The 27,268-nt window shown below is 48.2% G+C and overlaps 1 protein-coding gene across 5 annotated transcripts in view; it reads left to right on the top strand.

The window, feature by feature from the left end:
- Positions 1-27,268, top strand: part of LARGE1 (LARGE xylosyl- and glucuronyltransferase 1) — a 653,148-nt gene that overhangs the window by 599,467 nt on the left and 26,413 nt on the right. For all 5 annotated transcript variants that reach the window (XM_017890120.1, XM_017890121.1, XM_017890123.1 and 2 more), the window contains 2 exons: positions 11,429-11,592; positions 23,333-23,611. In XM_017890120.1, the coding sequence (XP_017745609.1) occupies positions 11,429-11,592; positions 23,333-23,611 (443 nt within the window). The remainder of the gene's footprint in view (positions 1-11,428; positions 11,593-23,332; positions 23,612-27,268) is intronic.

The following is a 27,268-nucleotide window of genomic DNA, read 5'->3' as shown; positions in this document are numbered from 1 at the left end:
TATTTTTTAGTAGAGACGGGGTTTCACCGTGTTAGCCAGGATGATTTCGATCTCCTGACCTCTTGATCCGCCCGTCTCGGCCTCCCAAAGTGCTGGGATTACAGGCTTGAGCCACCGCACCCGGCCAATTTTTGTATTTTTAAGAGAGACAGAGCTTCACCATCTTGGTCAGGCTGGTCTCGATCTCCTGACCTCATGATCCACCCGCCTCAGCCTCCCAAAGTGCTGGGATTACAGGCGTGAGCCACTACTGTTATCTCCATTTTATACAGAAGGAAATAGAGGCTCAGAGAGGTGAATTCACAGAACAGGTTGGTGGCAGAGCTGAAGCCAGTATCAAGCCCTGATTCATAGTTGAGTGGTCTCTCTACGGCTGTTTAAAATACTCCTCTCTCTAAAATTGCTATGCCTGCCCCGTACCCCAGCACTCCCTCTCTCCAGGGCTCCTTCATTTTTCTCCATAGTACTTATCACTAATATATTCATGACTTATTTATTTTTGTTGATTATGTCTGTACCCACTAGAATGTAAGCTCTGTGACTACAGGGCTTTTTATCTGTTTTATTCATCAGTACATCTTCATTAAAGAGTGCCTGGCACCTGATCCATGCTCAATAAATCTTGTTGAACAAATGAACTAGAACAAGTCCTTTTCTTGAAGCATTTGTGGTGTGCCAGAAACATCCCTCCACTTGGACGCGGAAAATTTGGCCCAAGCTGTGCATAGTGGCTCATACCTGTAATCCCAGCACTTTGAGAGGCTGAGGCAGGAAGATCACTTGAGCCTCAGGAGTTTGAAACCAACCCAGGCACCATCGTGAGACCTCGTCTCTGTGAAAAATAAGCAAACCACACATGCCTGTGGTCCTAGCTACTCAGAAGGTTGTGGTGGGAGGATCACTTGAGCCTGGGAGGTCGAGGCTGCAGTGAGTCGAGACGGCACCATCACACTCTAGCCTGAGTGACAGAACAAGACCCTGTGGCCCTAGACTAGATCTATGACTTTAGGCATAACTCTAGCCTTATATGAACCTCAGTTTTCCCATCTGTAAAATGGTCGGTAAATGTACCCACACCAGGCTCTTTGAGGAACATTAAAGGGGTTAAAGCATTCAAAGTGCTGCGCCACCTAGGCAGTTACTGTTACGAGTACTTTCCAGAAAGCTTGCCTTGGATACCCGCTGTCTCAACTGCTATGAGATCACTGCCTCGCCTCTGAAATGAAGAAGGCTTCCGAGCTCAATTCTCTTATGCTATGAAGGTGACAGGCCACTTCCAAGGCCACGTTCCCTGACACTCAGCCCACTAAGAAGAAATGACAACAGTATCACCTCAATTAGAAGTTAAGACACATATACACAGATTCTTTTTTTTTTTTTTTTTTTTTTTTTGAGACGGAGTCTCGCTCTGTCGCCCAGGCTGGAGTGCAGTGGCCAGATCTCAGCTCACTACAAGCTCCGCCTCCCGGGTTTATGCCATTCTCCTGCCTCAGCCTCCCGAGTAGCTGGGACTACAGGCACCCGCCACCTCGCCCGGCTAGTTTTTTGTATTTTTTAGTAGAGACGGGGTTTCACCATGTTAGCCAGGATGGTCTCGATCTCCTGACCTCGTGATCCGCCCGTCTCGGCCTCCCACAGTGCTGGGATTACAGGCTTGAGCCACCGCATATACACAGATTCTATAAACACTTTATGGCATCACCCTGCAAGGCAATGCCAAGAAACAGATGGCTCTGTGGAAACAGCTGTATCTCAGAAAAACCCCGGAGAAAGCCCAGAATGCATTCCTGCTCTCACATGCGAGCCACATGTCACCAACTGTTCAGTCACACAGCAGGCAGCAGAGCCCAGGATGGACAGCACCCCAAACCCTAAGACAGGCTAGGCTGCTCAAGGCCAGTCTTCAAGGACCCTCTAGGAATGTGTTAAGCTCCAGAGCAGAGGGGGTGAAGGGAAGAGGAGCTGTGGGATCAGGAGACTCAGTGGATACAAGTCTGGGCCCCAGTTTCCCCTTGTGGCCTGGCTGCTTTGATCCTGTTCGGCTGTAACTTACACAGAGCCCTGTTTGACCCCTCTGGGTGCTGTTTGTCATCCTTCTGCACTTGCCAGGTGTTCGGCCCTCCCTTGTCTATAAAGCAGCGCACTCCCTTCCTCTCCTTCCTACTAGATCTCCCACTCTCAAGTGGCGTCTCTTACTTATGCAGTAGGTAAGGAGGCAGCTCTGGAATGAGGCTGCCTCATGTGAAATCCCAGCTGGACTGCCAGCTGCGGGATTCCCGGTGATCTGCTTAAACTCCCTGCCCCTCAGTTTTCTCATCTGTAAGATGGAAATCAGTTATGCCTACCTGATAGACTTAAGAATCAAGAAGGTAAGACAGGCCAGGAGCTTAGAACAATGTGGCAGATGGCAAAGACCCCCCCCCAAAATTAAGGTTTGTGTTACGATTGCACTGTGTTTGTAATTAGTGGCTGACTTCATTGCCTCTCCTCCTAGACCATAGAAATAATATAAATGCAGAAGCAGAAGCTCATTCCCCGTTCATAGCACAAGACTTGACATAAAATAGGAGCCTATGAATTGTATGTGATGTGTGAATTAATACTGATAACTGGGAGGGAGGAGACCGATCCTTTTTCTTATCTCCACTAAGTCGAGGTCAGGGCTGGGCAGACCCTCTCTGAACCTTCACTCAACAGTCCTGATGCAGCCCCCTACCTCCCTGCAAAAGAATGAAAATGGACTCATAGTTTGGTTTCCTTAGTAAAAAATGCTTTGGGTTCCTGGAACTTGTTGATTAATACACACAGCAGGCAACGAGGGAGGTCGTGAGGTTTTTCTACTTGTCTGTGTGACTTAATAAGATGTAACAGCTTTGTGGAAACCACAGGGACAAGCTCTGGGTTAGGTTTCAGGAGACCAGAGTTGGAGCCCCAGCTTCTCTGAGCACTTGGTCCCTCATCTGTCAACTGAGGGCCCTAAGGGCAGCCTCGCCTGTCTTATACAAGAATTGGGGAGGAGAAAAAATGAAATCGTGGATATGAAGCCACTAAAAAGTGAAAGCAAGTTCAAAGTGCAAAGCAACATGCTTGAGTGGAGATTTCCCCATGAACAATTTCACCCGTTGCCCCAAGACGTCAGAAGGAGGGGTGTCCCAGGAAGAAAGAAACGGTGGCCTCCCAGACTCCTTAATTGGTCCATTGTACTATGTCTCCATCACTTACAGGCTACAAGCATTCAAATGTGCCTGTTAGTTAAGGTAGCACAAGCAACTGTAATGTGGCTCAACTTGCTGGAAGTTTATTACTTGCAGAAAGTCCAAATGGGTGTCCATGATTGGCAGGTAGCTTTCCTGCAGGCTGAAGGACCCAGGCTCCTTTCATCTTGTGGCTCCCCACTCCACAGAACCCCAGCCTGCTCTACAGGATTCTCTTGCTCTGGCTGTCAGCCAGGAAAAGAAGGTCAGTAAAGTTTGTGCCTGAGCAAGGCTTCAGAGTAGTCCGTGTACTAGCCAGAGCCTTTCCAGATACCACTGGCCACAGCTCTATCACAGAGTTATTCTTAACTGAGGCTGGAGATACAGCCTAGTTCTGTGCCATGGAAGAGAGAATATGGATATTGGTGAGCACGGGATGTTTCTGCCACCGCATGAAACACATGTGTTGAGTCCTCTGCGGTCACAGAATTGTTTACTGTTAGAACGAGAAAGAAGCCCAGAGGCTGACGAACTAGGCGTTGTAGTGACTTGGTTACCTGCAAGAATACAGAGGAAATACACTTGGGTTTGAATCTCAGCTGCTCTGTTCGTGCGTTGTGTAACCTTGAGCAATGGCTAAACCTTTCAGATGATGGATATCTTCCTCTACTAAAGAGGACTAAGAGTGGTTCCTAATCTATAGAGTTGGTGTGAGTCTTACATGAGAAAGAACCTGCAAAGCTCTCCCCTCTTTACCTGACCCAGTGAGTGCGTGATCCTTGAGAGTCACTTTATGAATCCCAAACCCTTTGTCTTACTAATTCAGAGGCATGACTTGCTCAAGGTCACATAGAAAATGAGTGTCAGAGACATCAGGTCTCGCTTTTCAGTTATCCCCGTAATCTCACTCCTTAGTTTGCCCAACTGTGAACAGAAGTCTGTAAGGCCAGAGCCCAGGATGCACTTGTACTCCCTCTGGATCCTCGGGCATAACCAGCCATCATTTCCGGCAGCTCAAAAGATCAGTCTAGGCCACTGTCCTTATGGATGAGGAGAAATAAATGCAGACTGCCTAAAGGGCCATTTTCCCTTGAGTCCAAATCTCCCTCTGCCTCAGCTGGCTGCCCAAAGAAGCAATTTAGCAAATGCATTTTATCTCAGGAGAAATCTGTCTTTTGTTTCTGTGCCTCCCTCATCAGGAGCCCTCTGTTCCCTGTGGCAGTGGTTGGAGAGCAGGGCAGAGTAGCATTCAGACCCTGTTAATGAAATACTCCCTCCGGCTCCACGGCTCTCCAGAGAAATTACCCAAACCCTGGGTGAAAAGGAGGCAGGTTTTGTTTTTGTTTTTTTGTTGTTGTTGTTGTTGTTTGTTTTTTTGGGAGGTTTTGTTTGTTTTTATTTTTTATTTTATTTATTTATTTATTTATTTATTTTGAGATGGAGTCTTGTTCTGTCGCTCAGGCTAGAGTGCAGTGGCATGATCTCAGCTCACTGCAACCTCCACCTCCTGGGTTCAAGCTATTCTCCTGCCTCAGCCTCCCGAGTAGCTGGGATTACAGGCACCCGCCAGCACACCCAACTGACTTTTGTATTTTTAGTAGAAACGGGATTTCCCCATCTTGGCCAGGCTGGTCTCAAACTCCCGACCTCAGGTGATCCGCCTGCCTCGGCTTCCCAAAGTACTGGGATTACTGGGATTACAGGCATGAGCCACTGCATCCGGCCGAGGAGGCAGTTTCTAAACTGCTAGAGTCTCCCCACTGAGATAACATTAGCCACGCAGTCAGGAATAAGCAAGCCTAAATTAGAATTTGAAAAGGTACATGATATAATCATAACCACATTGCTTAGGTTTCTGCAGCACTTGAAGGTTAACAAAGCACTTTTACATGCATAAGCTCATTTGAGAAAATTGCAGGGAACTAGTTAACTACAGGAAAGTTTAAGAAGCCAATACAATTCATCTGTGAATCCACCACTCAGAAAACCTTTGTTAACATTGTAATGTGTTCCCTTCTATTTTGAGTGGGTTTTCTTTTCCTTTTGTCTTTTCCTGCATTGGGACCACACTTTGTTATGGCCTGCTTCGTTCACGGAACATTGGGTCTTCCACCATCTCATTTGATTCTCACCTCCATCCCCTGGGAAGAAGTAATTGTGTTGCGAAACGTCCCTGGTTTGAGTTCCGAAGACTGGATTCCCATCCCGGACTGCTTCTCACTCGCTGAAGCAGATTACTGAAAGCTTCTGAGCCTTAGTTTCCTCCTTTGTACAACAGATACCTTTGCTGAAGGATTAAACCGATGAAGCAATGCACCTGAAAACATTTAGCATTGCATCAGTCACATAGTAGGTACCCAGATAGTATTAGCTGGATCAAGGTACAAAACACCATGTAGAGGAGAAATGAACATGCATGTTCAAGGATGGCAACTGGTTGGCCCAGAGTCTGGCGACAGGTGTGTCTAACAGCATACCTGACTTTCTTTCTTTCCTGTTTTGTTGTTGTTACTGTTGTTGTTGTTTTGTTGTTTTTGAGACAGAATCTCACTCTGTCACCCAGGCTGGAGTGCAATGGTGAGATCTCAGCTCACTGCAACCTCCCACTCCCGGGTTCAAGCGATTCTCCTGCCTCAGCCTCCCAAGTAGCTGTGATTACAGGCGCACACCACCACACCCAGCTAATTTTTTGTATTTTTAGTAGAGACGGGGTTTCACCGTGTTAGCCAGGATGGTCTCGATCTCCTGACCTCATGATCCGCCTGCCTCAGCCTCCCAAAGTGCTGGGATTACAGGCATGAGCCACAGTGCCCGACCACCTGACTTTTTTTCTACAACACCCAGTGTGGTTGGTAAATGACAATATTCTCTAGGTAATACCCTTTAAACACCGCAGCAGGGACTGCAGGTGAGCTTGGGATGTGGATGCCACCGAATCCCATTGTTGGTACCATGAAGTTCAGAGCTGGAGGTGGCCTCTTCCCCAGGACTGCCCTAGTCAATCCCAGTAGGGCAGGGTGTACTTTAGAAGCCCTGAGAGCATCTCCGTTGATCAGTACTCCCTCTCCTCACATGCAGGGGCTGAGCTGAGCATCCAACAGAGGCTTGCTGAGCATCCAAGATGGATCACGTCGGCCATGCAGTCAGCAATAAGCAAGCCTAGATTAGAATTTGAAAAGGTACATGATATAATCATAACCACATTGCTTAGGTTTCTGCAGCACTTTATAGTTTCCAAAACACTTTACATGCATTAGCTCATTTGAGAAAATTACAGGGAATTAATTAACTACAGAAAAGTATAAAGAAGCCAATAAAATTCATCTGTGAATCCACCACTCAGAAAATCTTTAACATTCGTTATAGAACCTGGATATTCTAGGTTCAGATGGTTCAGAAATGAAGGGGATATAGCTCCTGCTGTTAGGAACCCACCATATGGATGCTTTTTAGAAAGTGGTTCCTGGAACCATTTACCTGGAAATGTCTTTTTCCCCAACTCAAGGGTATATACCTGTGTGTGCACATAGAGGAGGAGAGGCCAGACATAGTAGATCATGCCTGCAATCCCAGCACTTTGGGAGGCTGAGGCGGGCAGATCACCTGAGGTCAAGACCAGCCTGGCCAACATGGCGAAACTCTGTCTCTGGGCCCTTGCCATACAGTCTCCTTCAGGTGAGGTTTGAGGACAAAAAGTGTCCACGTAGGTGTGTTCAGGGGCCCAGGTGTTTCCCTTTCCTGTGACAATAGCTACGATAATAAGTGACATCCATTGAAGGTTTTCTTCAACCGCTATTTTCTCTCTATGCAGCATCTGTCAGAATCCTTCTATAACCTTCTGGGGTAGTGACCACTGTCCTCATTTTACAGCTGAGGACCCTGAAGCTCAGAAAGGTTAGGTCATTCACCCACTTACCTGAGATCATCCAGGCAGTAGTGGGTTAGAACCAGTCACCTTAGCCACTACGTTGCATCTACGTCTTCACGTGAGGCCAAGCAGGCATCTTTCCTGAAGCAGCAGCATGGTGGTAGAGGGGCACAGACCCAGGTTTGACACCGCTACCCTTCTCAACTGTCAGATGAGGCTGCAGATGACTCACGGGGGCTCTGGGGAGGAGAGGAAATCACCTGTACCCAGCACCTTACGTGGAGCTGGGCACATGCTTGTTTGTTTTCCAAAAGCTTTTCAGCCGTCACAGACCCTTGGATGCAAATATTGAAGCAAATGAGGGGCTGAAGAATGGGCTTATTGATCACGTTCTGTGCATATAATTAGAGGATACAAAAGGAGAATTGAAAGGATAGTCTTAACTTCACAGTGATCGCAGGTTTGTTGTATACAGCAAATATTTTTCAGGCATGCAACACATGATACTGAGCACCTGTCACAAGCCAGGCACGGTGCTCGGGACAATGGTAAAGTGTCACAGTCTCACCGGGAAAGTTGCCCTTAAATAATTTCAGTTCAAGTTGATAAGTGCTTTAATGGAGTTGCAAACTGAGCGCTCTTGGAGCGCAGAGAAGAAATGGATCGCTTCTCCCCAGCGGGATCAGCAGAGGTCTCACAGAGCAGGTGCCATCTGGGCTGAATCTTGAAAGGTAAATGGAAGGTTTTTAGGTGGAGGAGAGTGGAGCGAGGTGAGGGAGGGCATTCCCGAGAGGGGAAGAGCATGGCACGGAACAAAGTCACGGAGGTGTGAGGGAAAGGCAGGTTTGGGGAGCACAGAGACCAGTGATGAGGCCATAGAGTGTGGGGGGGGTGGGTCAGAGAGAGCAACTCATAATTGTCAACAGGGAAATCTGGATTTAATCCTACAGGTCAGAAGGAAGCAGAGGGGTCTTAGATCTTAGATGGAATGAGAATTTCAGCTTCCTTGTCTTATATTAAACTGCTGGCCTGGTGAGAATCTTCAAACAGGCAAGGACAGCAAATTGACTTGAAAAGCTGAATATCCCTAATTGCATTCTTTGAACAGTTAAAAATTTTAGAGATAGTTGACAATGTCTCACAGATCACTGGATCTCAACCAGTTTCCCAAGCTGCACTGGGAAATACGCAAGTGCATTCGGAGCTTCACAGGGCTGTCTGGAGAATGCTGTAAGCATTTAGTGGGTAGGAGCTCGGGAGGTTGACTGTCCTTCAATATGTGGGACAGGTCCCCATAATAAAAAAGTGCCCCCCACAAAATACCAGTAGCACTGTATCCGTATCTATTGCTCAAAACCAGTAAGACCTCAGTCGCCTTCACGAAGAAGTATTTATTGGCCGGGCGCGGTAGCTCACGCCTGTAATCCCAGCACTGTGGGAGGCCGAGGCAGGCAGATCACTTGAGGTCAGGAGTTCAAAACCAGCCTGGCCAACATGGTGAAACCCTGTCTCTACTAAAAATACAGAAATTAGCTGGGCGTGGTGGTGTGTGCCTATGATCCCAGCTACTCAGGAGGCTGAGGCAGGAGAATCACTTGAACCCAGGAGGCAGAGGTTGCAGTGAGCTGAGATCACGCCACTGCACTCCCGCCTGGACAACAGAGCTAGACTCTGTCTCAAAAAAAAATAAGTAGTATTTATTGAGGCAGCTGGGCTGGGCTGGCTTATATGACTTGGGCAGTTGGGGCGGGGGGCTGCTCTGCTCCAAATGTCTCATCTTCCAGCAAGCTAGCCTCGGTATCCTCTCATGGCCGTGGTAGGGGTGCAAGAAACACTCTCTTGAGGTCTAGCCTCGAGACTGAGACAATATTACTTCCCCTGCTTTCTGTTAGCAGAAGTACATCATGATTCCAGCCCTTACTGAAGGCCCGAGAAATAAACTGTGACTCTTTAGTAAGCACCACTGCAAAGGCAAGGATATCTGAGGTGGCAGGGAGTGGGGGAGAGAGAAGGAATTGGAGCAATTAATGCCATCATCTTCCATAGCACACATCTTGAGAAATAACGCCATTAAGTAATCTGTCAAGGCAATGGTCTTAACAGGTACAAGACTATCCAGAAGCAAGTTAATATATTTTCTTGTCAACTGCTATACTGTTAATTTGGGGATTTAAAGAAAGTACACCTTCTTGGAAAAACATTCTCTGATATTCAGCTAGGTTAGTGACCCTTGCCATGTAAACTTTTGTCTGTATTCTATCCTGTGATAGACAAGGCTGATTTAACAGGAAAAAAAATGGAACCAACCCTTCTGTGACCTTTGGCAAATTATCATTTTTTTAAGTTGATTTTTATGGAAATACAGATTGCATCCGACAAGTCTTCCCATTCTTTTTTTTTTTTTTCATTTTGAGACAGAGTCTCACTCTGTCACCCAGGGTGGCGTGCAGTGTCGTGATCTTGGCTCGCTGCAACCTCTGCCCCCTGGGTTCAAGCAATTCTCTGCCTCAGCCTCCCGAGTAGCTGGGATTAGAGGTGCCCGCCACCATGCCCGGCTAATTTTTTGTATTTTTAGTAGAGACGGGGTGTCACCATCTTGGCCAAGCTGGTCTTGAACTCCTGACCTCGTGATCCACCTGCCTCAGGCTCCCAAAGTGCTGGGATTACAGGCGTGAGCCACCGCGCCCGGCCAAGTCCTCCCATTCGAAGTGCACAGTTAGTTGAATTTTCACAAAAGTGCACGTCCACGTACCCCTCGCGACAGTCACGATGGAGTGGGTTTCTGCCCCTCCCAACCCTCTCTTGCCTCTTCCCAGGCCTCTCACTCCCCCACCCCACATGCCCTGGTCCAATTTTTTGTCACTGTGGATTAGCTTTTTAAGTTGTGTCACTTTTAATTTCAGTTCTTCATCTGTAAAACATACATCATACCTGCCTGGTGGGGGTTCCCGTGAGACCGTGTCGGTTGGGCTGCTGCAGATTTGCACATCTGTGTATCTTCCTTGGCATATCTGAAATGTTATCTCCTTAGCTCCCTGTCAGCAGGTGTGCCTGCTCTTTTCACAAGTTGGTGAAGGAAGATAGAAGTACAGCTAGTTAAACAAGTTCTACAAGCAGATTAATGAAGTAAGACTTTGAGAGAGTTCAAAAAAAGAAAAAAGAAAAAAAGTACGGGTGCCAAGATTCTGGTTAAACTTAGGTGAAATGAAAGGAAAAGAATTTCTGTTCTGTTAATGTGCTGGTTTTGTTTTATTTTGTTTTTTCCAAGACCTAGTACAAAGATTGAAATCAGTAGCTCTAGGGAGAGAAAAGCATCAGGTCATACGGAGGTCCTTGTCAGTTTTGACCATTGTCTTCTTTGGACATTTTCTTGTGTTATTTTTGTTTTGTTTTGTTTTTGAGATGGAATGTGACTGTGTCACCCAGGCTGGAGGGCAGTGGTGCGATCTCGGCTCACTGCAACCTCCGCCTCCCGGGTTCAAGAGCTTCTCCTGCCTCAGCCTCCTGAGTAGGTGGGATTACAGGCGTCCGCCACCATGCCCGGCTAATTTTCATATATTTTGTAGAGACAGTGTTTCCCCACGTTGGCCAGGGTGGTCTCGAACTCCTGACCTCAGGTGATCCGCCCACCTTGGCCTCCCAAAGTGCTGGGATTACAGGCATGAGCCACCGTGCCCAGCCCGTTTTCCTATGTTATTTGAAATTGTTACGCTGAGTTGTCTAGGAAAACATTTCTCATTTGTTTCTAAGGAGTTTATGGTTGGTTATATGTTTTTTAGTGAGCACCACCTTTGTTCTTAGCTAAGAGGGGACTCGTTTCTCAGGTGTTCATTGGCATCCTCTTTTTTTGTTTGTTTTTTGGTTTTGTTTGTTTTTGTTTTGAAACAGGGTTTTGCTCTGTAGCCTAGGCTGGAGTGCAGTGGTGCCATCTCAGCTCACTGCAGCCTCCATGTCCTGGGCTCAGGTGATTCTCCCACCTCAACCTCCTGAGTAGCACTGCAGTCACGCACCTCCATGCCCAGCTAATTTTTCTATTTTCAGTAGAGACGGGGTTTTGCTTTGTTGCCCAGGTTGGTCTCGAACTCTCAGGCTCAAGCGATCTGCTCGCCTCAGCCTCCCAAAGTGCTGGCATTACAGGTGTGAGCCACCACACCCGGTCCCCAGGCACCTGATTCTTACCATCACCTTTTTGAAATTAGATTAAGTTGCAGAGGGAAATAAAAGTGGTGATCCCTTCCATGTACATCTGACCCGTCAACGTCCTGATGGGTGATAAACTCCAGGGAGGGCAGGGCTCGAGGGGCAAGCTCATGGGCACCCTGGGACCTCTTCTTCACGTGCCCAAGCCCTCTCTCCTACCCTGCAGCTCCAGAAGCAGCTGTCTGAGCTGGACGAGGACGACCTGTGCTATGAGTTCCGGCGAGAGCGCTTCACTGTCCACCGTACCCACCTGTACTTCCTGCACTACGAGTACGAGCCTGCGGCAGACAGCACGGACGTCACCCTGGTTGCTCAGCTGTCCATGGACAGGTATGGCAGACGGCCTCACCCACCCCAGTCTCCTCACAGCGGCGCTTTGCATGGAGGATAGAGAATGGAGAAGGGTGTGCTCGCTTCCGCAACACATTATAAAATTGGAGGATGGAGCAGGAAGAGATGGCGCACAGGCTTAGAATATTGAAGCCTGGGCTGGGGGCGGTGGCTCACGCCTGTAGTCCCAGCACTTTGGGAGGCCGAGGCAGGTGGATCACAAGGTCAGGAGTTCGAGACCAGCCTGGCCAACATGGTGAAACCCCATCTCTACTAAAATACAAAATTAGCTGGGCATGGTGGTGTGCGCCTGTAATCCCAGCTACTGGGGAGGCTGAGGCAGGAGAATTGCTTGAGCCCAGGAAGTAGAGGTTGCAGTGAGCCGAGATCATACCACTGCACTCCAGCGACAAAGCAACTCTGTCTCAAAAAAGTAAAAATAAAAAAAGAGTACTGATAAGGGTGAGCTGGGTCACATCCCCCCACCTCCCCAGCACTGAAAACCAAGGACTCTTGTCTTATGGTTGTTGTCTGAGGATAGATGAAAGGATCCATTCTTAAGAAGTAGAGCCCTACTCGAATTACGTCAGGAAGAGGGGGAGTGGGGAGACTGGAGCCACAATTGCGACTGGAAAGCAACGCTGTTTCTTTTCCTTCTATGTGTATTGATGAAACAAACATCGTCAAGCACTTCCAGGCAGTACTGACATGAGCCCCGCCCTGATGTAGCTTACAGGCCCATGCACTGCTTCTCAACCTTGTCCAGGGAGATTGAATCACCTCGGGAATTGTATAACATGTTCACGTCCAGGCTGCCTTGCAGAACAGTAAAATAAGGACCTTTGTAGGACAGAGCCCTTGGCATTGTTTTGTTTTAAGCTTATAATGTGTAGCCAGGTCTGAGAAGATGGAGCTAGTCACATAAACAGCAATACACAATTTTTAAAAATGACCGTAATTGCATAAGTGCTTGGAAGGCACCGGGAGGATAATCCCAATGCCAGCTTGGAGACCTTCTTTAGGTCGTGTGGTCGGGAGAAGGCTCTCTGAGGAAGGCACATTTCTACAGAGACCTGGAGGACAAGAAAAGGAGTCAGACATGCGAATTATTGAGAGAAGAGTTTCCCAGGCAGATGAAATAGCAAGTGCAAAGGGCCTGTAGTGGGAAAGATACCTGCACATTCAGAAACGTCACAGAAGACCAGAGTGGCTGCAGTATAACAGGGGCTTGGGGGGAAGCAGCATGAGAGAAGACTGTAGGAGGTTAGACACTCATGAGATATCCTAAGTGTGGTAGGGAGTTATTGAACAAATTTATGCAGTTACCTAATATAATTTTTTTTTTTTTTTTTTTTTTTTTTTTTTTTTTTTTTTTTTTTGAGGCAGAGTCTTGCTCCGTCACCCAGGCTAGAGTGCAGTGACACGATCTCAGCTCACTGCAACCTCCACCTCCCAGGTTCAAGCAATTCTCCTGCCTCAGCCTCCCCAGTAGCTAGGACTACAGGCATCCGCCACCACCCCTGGCTGGTTTTTTGTATTTTTAGTAGAGACAGGGTTTCACCATGTTGGCCTGGATGGTCTCGATCTCTGGACCTCGTGATCCTCCCACCTTGGCCTCCCAAAGTGCTGGGATTACAGATGTGAGCCACCTCGCCCATCCTAATTTATATATTTTTTAAAAACATCTCTGGCTGCCAAGAAGTGAATGGATGTGAAGCCCTAAGGTCACTCAGCCAGGGCTATGTGGCTTTTCTATACCTGGCCACTTCAGGTGCCCCTTCCCGCCTTGTCTGACTGGCTTCTGCTTCTGTTCACACATGGCCCACGGTGGCTGCCCTTGCCCCTACTCCCTCTTGTGTCATCCCCTGCAATTAGGTTCAGCTCCTACAATTAGGAAGGAAGTTTGATTCCTCATTCTGTGTTTTGAGCCACCTCAGAGATGCCATCGAGCCTATGGGTGAGATTCCATGGGATTGTTCTAAGGATTAAATGAGCTAATGCCTGTACAGTGCCAAGAACAGTACCTGGGACATCATAAGTGTTCCATAAATGCCAGGTGTTATTAGTCATGAATGACGAAAGAATAAACAAACAGATGAAGGAACAAATACCTGGACGCAAAAACGTTTTCGTAAAGGCACCTGAGAGCCCCAGGAAGTGAGAGGAACCTTGCGCTGGAGGCAACGTAGACTGATTCATATTGAAGATGACCTAGGGAAGTGGATTCCTTGCTCTGTGAGTCCCGCCACGTGCAAGCGAATGACCACATGCATAATTCAGTGGCTTCAGGGGCTGGCAGTCTCCTGGGGATTCACAGGCTCCAAGAGAACTTGGAGAAAGACCACTGGGACTCCTGTGCACAGAGAACTTGCAGATCCTAGCAGGTAACAGGTAAAGTTTGACAGCATGGGACAAAAGAGCAAGGGACAGGCCCGGAGGCTCCAGCACCAGCTCTATGCTTGACCTGCTGGGAGGGCCCTAGCGAGGCGTGTCCCTTCTTGTGGCCACAGTTTTCTCATCTCCACATCCACGTGATCACTCAGCAAATACGGCTCACCATTCTGCACCAGGCACTTAAGGGGAGAGGAATATGTGTTAAAAGACCTATCCCTGTCTTTCAGGAGTATGCAGCCTATTGGGGGCTCAGGCAACCCATTCGTTTTCTCTTGTTAGGTGACAAAGTACCACACAATGAGCAGCTTACAAAGTACACCTTTGTTACCTTGTGGCCGCTCCGGGTCAGGAATCTGGAGGATGCTAGCAGGGCCCTCTGCCCAGGGTCTCAGGACTGAAATCTCAAGGGATTATCCAGGGCTGGGATGTCATCTGGGGATTGGCATCCACATCCACGCTCATTTGGGTTGCAGCAGAATTCAGTTCCAGGATGGAGGTCCCGTTTCCTTGCTGGCTGTTGATGGGTGTCCCCCTCAGCTCCTTGAAGCCACTCTCAGTTGCTAGCCATGCAGCCCCGTCCCTACAGGGCAGCCCACTTCTTCAAGGCCAGCAGGAGAATCTCTCTCTGGCCCGTGACACCGGAGCCTTCTATAACATCACATGATCACAATGTGATATTCACAAGCCCTGCCCACACCCGAGAGGGCGATTACACAGGGCGTGTCCACCAGCAGGGTGGGAATCTGGGGGGCCTTCATAGAACTCTGCCTGCCACTGACAGGTAAACAGGTCTACAGTAGAATGTTGAGTTCTGAGTGGCGTGCAGGAGGTGCACCAATGCAATGAGATCCCACAGAGGTGGAAAAAGGAAAAGGCAGGGAATATGTCCAAGGGAAGGCAGCACCTGAATTGAGTGGGAGGCTGGGTAAACGGAGAGTAGAAGGCACAGAAGGAGAGAAGGAAGGCTCCCCAAGGTAGTGCGTGCAGCATGTTCACGGGACAGAGAGGACGTCAGGCCCAGTGGGGAACACAATAGTGAAATGTGGTTAGGGCTTAGGGTGTAGGAGGGAGAAAGAGGAGAGCAAATACACATGGCCAGGTAGGCAGGGCTGGATCACAGAGGGCCTCAGGGAACCCAGGGGAGGTGGCCAGCCCTTCTGGCTCAACTCTGGCATCCTGTGTGGGGCTCCATAGGGACACCCAACTAGTGTCCCAGAGTCACCCCTAAAATTTTCACGTCCCTTTGGCTTCTCACCCAAATTTCAGTTTGGACACCCAGGCTCCCCGCCGCTAAGCAGCCACATCAGGAAGTCACCTCACCACAGAAGTCCCTCTTTTCACATGTGTGTTTCCTTCTCCTCCATGGCATTTATAGTTAAAAAAAAAAATCGAATACTCCACATCAGTGCTGAATGATGGTCTGGATTGGTCTCTTTTGACTGCACCTGGCCCCTCCCGTGAGCTACCTGAAACTCAGGTACTATAATCCATGCAAATGAGAGGGTTTCACTTGAAGCCAGGTGCCCGTCTCTCCAGCCATCGCTGGCTCTCTGTGGCATTCAAGCCTCCTGATAATGCATTCAGATTATCAGCAAAATATTCTGAGTCAAGATTAGTGGCCAGTGGCTACCAAAGAAATCTGATATACTTTCTAATCAAAGTAAAGAGTAGCGTAATAATGAAGGACACTTGGTCCCTGGAGTCAGGCACTGTGGGTTGTTTGTTGCCCTGTCACTTTGTTTTTGGACAAGTCACTTAACTTTTTTTTTTGATTTTTTTTTTTTTTTTTTTTTTTGTCAGACAGTCTTGCTGTGTCGCCAGGCCAGAGTGCAGTGATGCAATCTCTCAGCTCACTGCAACTTCCGCCTTCTGTGTTCAAGCGATTCTCCTGTCTCAGCCTCCCAATAGCTGGGACTACAGGCGCACACCTACCACGCCCAGCTAACTTTGGATTTTTAGTAGAGATGGGGTTTCACCATGTTGAGCAGCATGGTCTCAATCTCTTGATTTCATGATCCTCCCGCCTCGGCCTCCCAAAGTGCATCACTGAACTTCTTTAAGCCTCTGTGTCTTCATCTGTATTCTGAAAGTGATAATTATATCATTATCCTCATTATCCTCAAGGTTGTTGTAAAGATCAAATGAGAGAAGGCATGCCCAGTGCTTAGTCCTGACATACATTCAGAGGCTCCCTAAATGATACCAGTACTGTTGACCAGAATCGAAAGGACAGAGAGCCCCGGCTTCAAATCCCACCAACTCGTTCAATCCTCAGCTGGTGTTCTGGGCAAGTCACTTAACATCATTGGGTTTCTGTTTCCTCCTATAAAAGAAGGTTAAAATTACTTGCCTCATAGGGTCCTGGTTAGGAGTAAATAAGAGATCCTCTATAAAAGCCCTGAGCACATATGTGACATCCAGTAAATACTGGCTAGACCTGAACGTTCTTACGCAGGCATGTGCACATGATACTTATTTAGGACAGGTAAAGTGATGTAGTAGAAAAGAAAAAAAAGCAAGAATTGGATTCAAACTGCACTTGTGCCACTTCCTAACTGTGTAAGTTTGAACAACTTACTTACCCTTTTTTGAGCCTCACTTGACTCATCTATGAGATGTTGATAATGTCGCTAAATTCACTGATTCTTGTCTGTGTTCTACAAAATAAGATGTAAAGTGCCTAGTAAGTAGTTAATGTGAACAAATATTAATTTCTCTTAATGTTTCTCACCTCTCTGCTGGCTATAGAATTTGCTATCTGGAATTTGCAAACAAGTAGAACAAACATGTTTCTAGTTATTAACAGCTCAAACCCATCCTTCTGTATACACTTGTTAGCAAGAAGAGAATAGAGGCAAAACCGAGTCCCTCCTTCTGTTGCCAGTGGGATCCATCCTTCTGGTCTGGACTGCAGACACAATCCATTTAAAAGAAAGCCTGTGGCCAGGCGCGGTGACTCACACCTGTAATCACAGCACTTTGGGAGGCCGAGGCAGGCGAATCACTAGGTCAGGAGATGGAGACCATCCTGGCTAACACAGTGAAACCTCATCTCTACTAAAAATAATACAAAAAAATAGCCAGGCGTAGTGTCAGGTGCCAGTAGTCCCAGCTACTCAGGAGGCTGAGGCAGGAGAATGGCATGAACCCAGGAGGTGGAGCTTGCAGTGAGCCGAGATCGCGCCACTGCACTCCAGCCTGGGCGACAGAGCAAGACTCTGTCTCAAAAAAAAAAAAAGTCTGGGCCCCACTCACGTCTGCAGCAAGCACCGACCATAGCGGTCTTCCCTTTAAAGCCTGGACAGCCCAAGTGTAGCAGACACACGATACCCACTCCTGTATTGTGACACGTATCGCCATCAGGACAATATCTCAAGAGAACCGAAGGGATTCCAAGCCCTAATGAGAGGTGCTTAGCGGGCCACAATTAAAAATTATAAAGTGGCACTGCAGGCTGATGAAGAATGGTAGAAATTCCTGCAGCCACTTCCACTCTGTCAACACATCCGATTACGATGCAGCACGCTGACTGGTGCCTGTTAGATTGATTTTTAATTTAAGAAACGTTTCAGATGTGTTTGTAAACCTTCGAGTCAGAAGTAGGGCCTACGTGAATGCCACAACGAATTAGGAGAGCCGGCCTTCGCGCTCCCGTGCCCAGCTCCCTCTGGAATTCCGTTCAGAAAGAGTGAACGTTGCAACCGTGGCCGTGAAGCCAGGAGATCTGCTTCTCCTTCAGCAGCTCAGCACCCTTCCCTCCCGTCCCAGCAGAAGACACCAGTGGTGAAGGGACAGAGGGAGCTGATCACGAGGGGGTCACCTGTCTTCTGACACCTGTCCAGGGAGAGCCTGGTGCTTTAGTGTGTCTTTGACAAAGATGTTAAGTGTTGACTACAGTTGCGGGGCCTCATGGGAATGGCGGGTCACTTCTCTGCTCTCTGTGAGTGAAGGAGAGAGAATGCGCTGGGCTCACAGGGCCCCACTCTTTAGAACAGTGTTGCTTCAAGCCTGCTCCTGGGACCAGCAACACAGCATTGCATGGGAGCTTATCAGAAATACAGATTCTCAGACCCCACCCCAGACCTCCTGAACCAGAATCTCTTGGGTGGGGCCTGGAAATGGGGGTTTTAGTAAGCCCCCTAGGTGATCTTAAACAAGCTTACATTTGAAAGCACTGACCGTTCTAGAGAGCGAAAGGTAATTTTTTCTCCATGTAACAGGCAGAGTGATATTTTAAAAATGTAACTCAGGTCACATCATTGAAACCCTCAGATGACTTCTTGTTACATGTGGAACAGTGTCCCACCTGCCTGCTGTAGTCTTCAAGGCCCATCCAGCCTGGCATCTGTACAACCCCTGATACCTTCATCTCACCTCTGCCCCTCACTGTCCTGTGCTGCACCCACACTGGTCGTGTCTCTTCCAGCTTGAACATGCTGAGCCCATTGTTACCCCAAGGGCCATCCCCTCTTCTTGGAAAGCTTTCCCCCAGACTTCACAATGCCAGATTCTTCTCATTATCTGCTGTAACAAAATGCCATAAATTATTTGATATATAAACAATGGAAATGTATTTATCACAGTGCTGGAAGCTGGAAGTCTAAGATGAAGGCTTCAGTCGATTTGGTGTCTGGTGAGGATGCACTTCCTGGCTCACAGAGAGTGCCTCACTACTATGTCCTCACATGGTGGAAGGAGCCGGCTAGCTCCTGGGCCTCTTAAAAGGGCATGAAGGCTGGATGTGGTGGCACATGCCTGTAATCCCATCACTTTGGGAGGCCAAGGCAGGCAGATCACCTGAGGTCAGGAGTTTGAGACCAGCCTGACCAACATGGCGAAATCCCATCTCTATTAAAAATATAAAAATTAGCCAGGCGTGGTGGCACACACCTGTAATCCCAGCTACTTGGGAGGCTGAGACAGAAAAATCACTTGAACCTGGGAGGTGGAGGTTGCAGTGAGCCAAGATCGCAACACTGCACCCCATCCTGGGCAACAGAGTGAGACTCAGTCTCAAAAAAAAAAGTCGGCGGGACACGAATCTCATTCAAGAGAGTTCCACCCTCATGACCTAATCACCCCGCTATTCAAACCTCTGGTTTGTTGACTGTCTTTTTTCCCCACTAGAATAAAAGCTCCTGAAATGCAGGTGCCTAGGCCCCTTGTCTGTATAGTATACCTGATGCATTGGAAATAACAAATTTGTATTAGGTGAAGACATGTTTCAGAGGCAGAAATAGCACCTAAGGAGGAAATAACAGCTGTCGTATACCGAGTACCTGCTGTATATCTAGCTTTGCACCAGACATTTTGTACCATTAACTCATTTAATCCTCAAATCCAACTAGATGTTGCTGCTTCACAAACTGCCCTGAGTCTTAGCAGCTTAGTACAAGAACTGGAATGAGCTTGTGATTCTTTGGATCGGCAGTGTGGGCTAGACTCTGCTGAGCTCATTCGTGTGTCTGCCGTAAACTAGGTAGCTTTCTGTGGGGTTGTCTGGCTATCAGCAGAGACCAGGGTTACACCAGGGCAAGGTGGTGTAGGGCTAGTTCACGTGGCAGCAGGCACAAGCCCGTTATCTCACCTCTGCTCATGTCGTGCTTACTAACAGCCCATGGACCAAAGCAAGTCATGTGGCCAGAATTCACGTGGGAGATTATTTCCAGAGGATATGGACAGAGGGAGAGGGATGATTTATGGCTATTTTGTAATCTACCAAAGGCATTATTATCCCCAAAATACATATGTGGAAATTGAAGCCCAAAGAACCGTCACTTGCCCAGGAATACTGACACAGCTCAGAGGACAACTCCAGGTCTCTCTGACCCCAAAACCTACAGTTACACGCTGTGTGATATGCTGCGCAGCCTGCCTCACGGGCCGTGCACCAGATTAGAATGGTCTGCCCTGGTGGGTGTCAGTTCCCTATCCCAGCAGACACTGGGTGGTCACTGCCTGGGCTGCTTGGTCCTACCGATGCTCTAGAATTCCTTCCAGCCCTGGTCTTCTGGGTTTCTGACCCGGCCATCTCCCTACCTGCTCCTTTATGACTACACAGACTGTGTGAGGCTTCCAGCCTTAGTGAGACTCTATGGAGTAGCCCTCGCCTGTTTCTAGATCTGCCAGACATTTGTGAGCCTTTGCCCGCCCCTCCCTAGATGAAGCAATGGTGGTCTCCATGGGGAGGTGGGAAACAGCATGGGACAGAGGCAGGCCTTCTGGGTTTAGGGTCAGCTCTTCCGTGGACTCATCCAGCGAAAGAAAGCCTGGCCACAGAGCTTGGCATCAGCAAGAACTGCACTGGGACGACCCTTAGGGAACAGACGAGGGGAGAGAACGTGGGAGGTGGAGGTTGCAGTGAGCCGAGATCGCACCACCGTACGCCAGCCTGGGCAACAGAGTGAGACTCAGTCTCAAAAAAAAAAAAAAAAAGTAAAAGAAAAGGGGTATGAACCTCATTCATGAGAGTTCCACCTTCATAACCTAATCACCTCCCTAATCAAACCTCTGGTTTGTTGATTTGTCTTTTTTCCCCACTAGAATAAAAGCTGCTGAAATGCAGGTGCCTAGGCCCCTTGTCTGTGTAGTATACCTGATGCATTGGAAATAACAAATTTGTATTAGGTGAAGACATGTTTCAGAGGCAGAAATAGAACCTAAGGAGAGGGCCGAGGGGATTGTGAAACTTTGAGACAGATACCAAGAGGGACTGAGGAGGGGAAGGAGTAGGGAGGCACTGACACCAGGAGGAGAACATACTCTTACTTGGGGAAACAGGCAATGAAGCTAAGGTATTTGGGAACTTTGTTCTCAGCCTAACTCCAATCCATATTAAATAATGACTTGGATCCAGGCTTTGCGGTTAGGTAGACCCGAATGTGAATCTAGGTCCTTCACTTTGTGACTGGGTGACTTGAAAGAAGTTATTTCACCCCTTAAGCTTCCTTGCCTGTAAGATGGTGATAAGAATCTCAATGTTATAGTTACTATGAGGATTAAATGTGATAGCCACAGTGTGGCAAAGACATGGCAAGCAGCAGGTAAAGGGAGAGATGACTGAGATCATGATCACACCTTAAATATTACCATCCTTTATAGAAAGCTCCGTTTGTCACAGTTATTCAGGTCCTGGCAGGAAGGTTGGTTCTAAGGGACTAAAGATTGGAGAGATTGGGGCTGGGGGACGTAGAAACAGCAGTGCATTGTGTCACCATTCCATCTCACTTGTGGAGGTTCCACAGGACAACATCCAGCTGCGTTATCTCTAAAGCTCGACTTATTTTTCACGTGCAGAGCACCTTTCTTTTGAAAACCTTGAGTATTTTTTCTCTACTTTTTTTTTTTTTTTTTTGAGACAGTCTCACTCTGGAGTGCAATGGTGCAATCTCAGCTCACTGAAACCTCCGCCCCCCAGGGTTCCAGCGATTCTCCTGCCTCAGCCTCTTGAGTATCTCCTGCCTCAGCCTCCCAAATAGCTGGGACTACAGGTGTGTGCTACCACGCCTGGCTAATATTTTTGTATTTTTAGTAGAGATGGAGTTTCACCATGTCGGTCAGGCTGGTCTTGAATTCCTGACCTCAAACGATCCACCCACCTTGGCCTCCAAAAGTGCTGGGATTATAGGCGTGAGCCACCACGCCTGGCCTCTGTGTTCTTACTCTAAACTCTTGACTGAGCTTAGGAGAGGGACTGTGGCAGGTCACGGGGCAGGGGAAGGGTTCCTTTCTTGGAAAACTGAGACACAGAGGCGAAAACCAAGCCAGTGGGAGAATCCCAAGAGGTGGTCCTCTCTTCATGCCCAGCCAAACCCCCCTCCTCCCGCCCACTTCCTTCAGCAGGTCTCATGTCTACATGCTGGAAATTATTCTTGCCTTTTGCTCTCCAGTTCTCAGAGGATTTGTACAAATGGCCTCTCGTGAAGCACAGAGTCCCCCACATTTGCAGAAGGTGAAACAGGTACAGGAGGCATAATTCAAAATTGCAGATCCTCAGAGCCCAGGAGAGGGCAGGCCCCCGCAGCAAAAGCCTGGCACAAAGTTCGGTGCCATTAGGCGTCATGGGGAATGCAGTGCCTTTGTAAGAAATGGCTCTGGTCAATTTGGTTAGCAAGCATTATAATGGATGAGAAATGGAGAGCATTTTGCACTGGTGAATATCTTAACCCTCCCAATTGAACGAGAAAGCTAATCTGGGCAGTGCCAATTCACAGAATTACTGAGAGAAAACTCTGGAAGTCATCAAAAAGGCCATTGAAAAAACATAGGTGTGCCCATTTCCTTTTGTTTAGAAGCATGGAAATGCATGCAATCGATTTCCTGGTAATGGTCCGAATAAAGTGGGCATTCTGACCAGGAGACTGCTGATTACGTACCTCTTGCTGGGTAAGGAAAAACAATTCAGGTAGGCTTTTACTGTTGCTTAGCCATAGATTTTATGTACCAGACACTTCTAACACCTTTGAAAGAAAATATCTTTATAGATTTATCTTCAGACATTTTTGCAGAACCCTCTGTTGCAAACAACCCCCCCTCTCCCTGGCTCAGCATCTCTCAGGTAGCTTTGCAAAGTTGACTGGTGCCCTGGGGTAGTAAGGGCTCTGAAGACAGTGATGAAGATGGCATCACCCCAGGCGGACTTTCGTTTTCAACATTCACATGTTTTTCTATTCCCTTTGTTAGTGTTATTTTTTTCTCACTGACTCCAAGGTCCCATCACGGTACCTGTCTCCACATGTCTAGCCTCTCAGTGCAAGAGGCAGAGCCGACTGAACCTATGGCACCTCCATTCCTCCATCAGGAAAATGGGGAGAATGACAGCTAGTGCTGGGGTTGTTGAGAGAATTCTGGGAAGCTCCTGGCACATTGCAGCACATCTTCTATTATAGTTGTTGTTGCTCTTGTGTTTACTGTTTATTTTACCATTCCTGTAACTTAGTGGCCTCTTAGTTTGTCTAAGTCCTCTCTGGCTGGTCACTGTCTTAGGAGATCAGCAGAGCTGTTTTATACGTTTGCAGAGAGACAAGTATAGGACTTTGGGGCTGGAAGGGGGTCTTCAGATCATTTAATATACTCACCACCCAGCTTTGAAATGAGGAGTCCAAGGCTTATGGTGGGATACGACTTGATATCACATGTTCAGTTGGAAGCAGGGAAGGACGAGAACCAGCAAGGTGTGTTGATGCCTGTTTTATAGGTAAAGGAACTGAATGAGTCACGTTGAAAGCAGGGATTTGATCCACAGCTGGTTGATCCAGCATCACTGGAGGCAAAGCCCCATGACAGGCCGGGTGGATGATGCATGGATGGCCCAGGTCCCGTGGCTCACCCTCCCTGTCTCTTCCAGGCTCCAGATGCTGGAGGCCATCTGCAAGCACTGGGAGGGGCCCATCAGCCTGGCCCTCTACCTGTCAGACGCCGAGGCCCAGCAGTTCCTCCGCTACGCGCAGGGCTCCGAGGTGCTTATGAGCCGCCACAACGTGGGCTACCACATCGTGTACAAGGAGGGCCAGTTCTACCCTGTGAACCTGCTGCGCAACGTGGCCATGAAGCACATCAGCACTCCCTACATGTTCCTGTCTGACATTGACTTCCTGCCCATGTATGGGCTCTATGAGTACCTCAGGTAAGGACCTGCAGGGGCCTGGCCATCAGGCCAGAAGGCACATAGGGCCATGCAGTGCCAGGACCAGAAGGCCCTTAGGGTCATCGTCTAGTCCAACAGCTTTCTTTTCCAGATGGGGCAGCAGAGACCCAGAAAACGGAAGGGAACTGCCCACAGCCACCCAGCAATAGAGTTCTCAGTGAACAGACTGCAACCTGAGTTTGCAGAAGGAAATGCTGATAGCAGAGCTTGGTCCAGGAAGCATCTCTTTTTGCCTGCCAGTCTATTGCTTTTTCTGTAGCATCTATGAAAACATACCCTCCTCAGGCGGGCGCGATGGCTCACGCCTGTAATCCCAGCACTTTGGGAGGCTGAGGCAGGCAGATCACGAGGTCAGGAGTTCGAGACCATCCTGGCCAACATGGTGAAACCCCCTCTCTACTAAAAATACCAAAAAAATTAGCCAAGCGTGGTGGCGGGAGCCTGTAATCCCAGCTCTTGGGAAGCTGAGGTAGGAGAATCACTTGAACCAGGGAGTCGGAGGTTGCAGTGAGCCGATATCGCTCCACTGCACTCCAGCCTGGCGACAGAGCAAGACTCCGTCTCAAATAATAATAATAAAAGAAAACATACCCTCCTTCTTCCAGTTTTAGACCAGACAACCTTCATGTAACCCAAGAAAGATTTATTGCCCAGCCTTTTAAACAAATCTAAGTGGTGATGATGCCCTAGTACTTATGGAAGTGCTTGCTGTGTGCCAGACACTGTTCTGAGTGCTTCACAGATAGGATCTCATTTCCTCCCCCCAGAGCCCCTGCCATGGGTGGTAATATGACCTTCCTTTTCTAAATGGGGAACTGTGGGACCGAGACCAGGAGCCGCTGGCCCAGGGTTACTCATCTAGTAAAGGGAAGCTGGGGTCGAAACAGCCAGTCTGACGGCAGAGCCAAGTACGTAAGCACCATCACGACTGCTTCTGTGAATCTGCAGTGTCCCTTTCCAGCTCCCCCGACGTCGTGGGACAGGGTGTCAGCAGATAGAGAAAGCACTCGGCTAATGGAAGGCTTAGATGGATGACTGTGTGAAGAGTGCGTTTATTATAGAATAGTATACAATTAGGACTGATAGGAACCTTGGAAGTCACATGGCCCAAAGGTCCCATTTCACACAAGAAAACTAAAGTTACACGGTATCATGGTGCAGTGACATTTAAAAAAAAATCCTTTATTTACTGCCATTGGTCAGCATGAATTAGGCCTATACCGAGTGAGTGCCTGCCTAGATCCAGGTACCATGAGAGGTGATTTGCATATATCATCCCATCGGTTCTGCACATCGAGCCCCAGAGGCAGGTATAGCTACCTGCATTCTACAGGGAGGAAGAGTGGGGCTCAGACAAGCAAAATAACAGTTCAAGTCCAGAGAGCTTGCGCCAGGGTGTGAACCAGCGTCTGCAGCCCCAGGCCTGCCGGTCATGCTGCTGCACATTGTTGGCCTGCGCTGGGGTTTCTATTTGTCCCAAACCAGACAGGGTCTGATTTCTTTCTCTCTTGTTCTCTTGCTCTCCCTCCCTCCCTCTGACTCTCTCTCTCTGTCTCTTAGTATCTTTCTCTTACTGCCTCTGTCTCTTTCTCTCTTAAAAGAGCTTCTAGGAGTGTTTAAACCTTCTGTAGAGGAGCCAAAGCATCGGTTTAGTCTGCGTACCCTCCGTGCCCTGCGCTCTCTGGAGCAAAGTTAGGCAGCCTGTGCTCTCTCTCCGGCTTCTGAGTCCATGTCCTTCCAGGGACATCTTCGGGTTTCCTAGTGTCAATCCTTCCCCCAGGGCGGGAGGAGTCCCTACCAGACTCTGTTAAAAACAGTAACGTGAGCTACCCCTAGGCAGCATGACCCTGAATCAGGGATGGAAGGTGCTGTGGTACCCAGCACCATCAGCCTTAACCCTTGAACCGCCAGGCTGGAGAAAGGGAACGCTCCCTCCAGCCCCAGCACCTGTGCCAGTGCCTGCTGGGTCTTGGAATCCAGTGTGTGGAGCCAGGGTGCCCCCATGTGGCCAGATGGGGCTTGCAGCCTCTGATCCCTGCAGATTCTGAAACTTGGGCAGCTTGCGGGATGACAGGCTCCCAAGGGAACAGATAGATGATGGGAGTGAGTGCCACCCTAGACCAAGAAAAGAGGCTTCAGGATTGGACCCCTGCCCACCCTCCACCCCTCTGGGACTCTTCATTCGCTCCAACCAATCGAAAGTGAGCTGGCCCCATATGAGTCTGTGGTCTCTATTCTCCCTGTGCAAGGACTGTTTAATTATTTGACCTCGTGGGCATCATGTTTTTAAAAACCATACACATGAATAGGCTGGGTTTTTTTTTCTTTGTCTTTCTATGTTTTTATTGATTAAAGACATCGTTCACTGCTAATGCAGACCCTACTTGATGTGAAGTAGCTCGTGTGTCCTTCTACTTAGCATTTGCTTAATGCAGAGTCACTTGAGGTGGTAGTTGGCCTTAGCCACCTTGTCACAAGAAGGTATGTGGTTCCTCTCAGAGGTTTTGAAATATTGCAAATTGCTTTTAAAACTTTATTACCTTCTTCCCAGACTTTTCCCAAGAATGCTGAGTACAATTCAATAGAGAGACCGGAGCCCTGGTCTCAAGGAGCCAGTCATCTCTCCACACAATTGTACAATTATTGCTTTAGGGAGGCAGGGAAGCTTACTGGGTATTCCTATTTTTCAAGAGGAGTTGGGAATCTGGATTTTCATACGAAATGTTTTCTTTAATGTTGGCAACTAATTTTTAAAAATTGGTTTTGGATGATGATTTGGAGCAAAAAAATTGTTTCCAATGCTGTTGAGGCCTACCAAATGTGTCTTCAGGCTGCCTTGACCCCTCACAACCCCACCCCAAACGATCAGAGTGTAACCACTGACCTAGACAATTCCTAGGGCACCAGAGTATTTATGAGAATCAATGAGGAATGTGATTCTCTTTGAAGTCCCAAATAAGCAGGCACTGTTCTTTTCATATGAAGTAATCACATCAACTTACCCTTGGCTTCAGGGACATTTTTTCAGGTGAGTCGACAGATTCGTTTCTGATCCAGACGTTACCAGTGGATGCCTCTTGTACACACCATAGCATCACTGGTGTGAGCTAAGGTTAAGGGTGCTGTTTGCTGTGGCAGCTGAGGACTCCAACGAAGCCCCCAGACCCTTCTAGAAACTGACTTCCTCAGCACTGATCTCCCACAAAATACCCAAGCTCTGTCAAGATATTAATATTGGCCAGGTGCAGTGGCTAACACCTGTAACCCAGCATTTTAGGAGGCTGAGGCGGGAGGATTGCCCGAGCCCAGGAATTTGAGACCAGCCTGAGCAATATAGTGAGACCCCATAGCTATGAAAACTTTTAAAAATTGGCAGGGCACCATGACTCAGACCTGTAATCCCAGCCCTTTGGGAGGCTGAGGCAGGTGGATCACGAGGTCAGAAGATCGAGACCATCCTGATCAACATGGTGAACAACATGGTGAAACCCCATCTCTACTAAAATACCAAAAATTAGCCAGACATGGTGGTACACGCCTGTATTCCCAGCTACTCAGGAGGCTGAGGCAGGGGAATCGCTTGAACCTGGAAGGTGGAGGTTGCAGTGAGCCGAGGTCACACCACTGCACTCCAGC

The sequence above is a fragment of the Rhinopithecus bieti genome, unplaced genomic scaffold (genome assembly GCF_001698545.2).
Source record: "Rhinopithecus bieti isolate Rb0 unplaced genomic scaffold, ASM169854v2 scaffold_19737, whole genome shotgun sequence".
NCBI classification, from domain to species: Eukaryota; Metazoa; Chordata; class Mammalia; order Primates; family Cercopithecidae; genus Rhinopithecus; species Rhinopithecus bieti.
The sequence above is the reverse complement of the archived record's forward strand: the minus strand, read 5'-3'. Positions and strand labels throughout refer to the sequence as shown.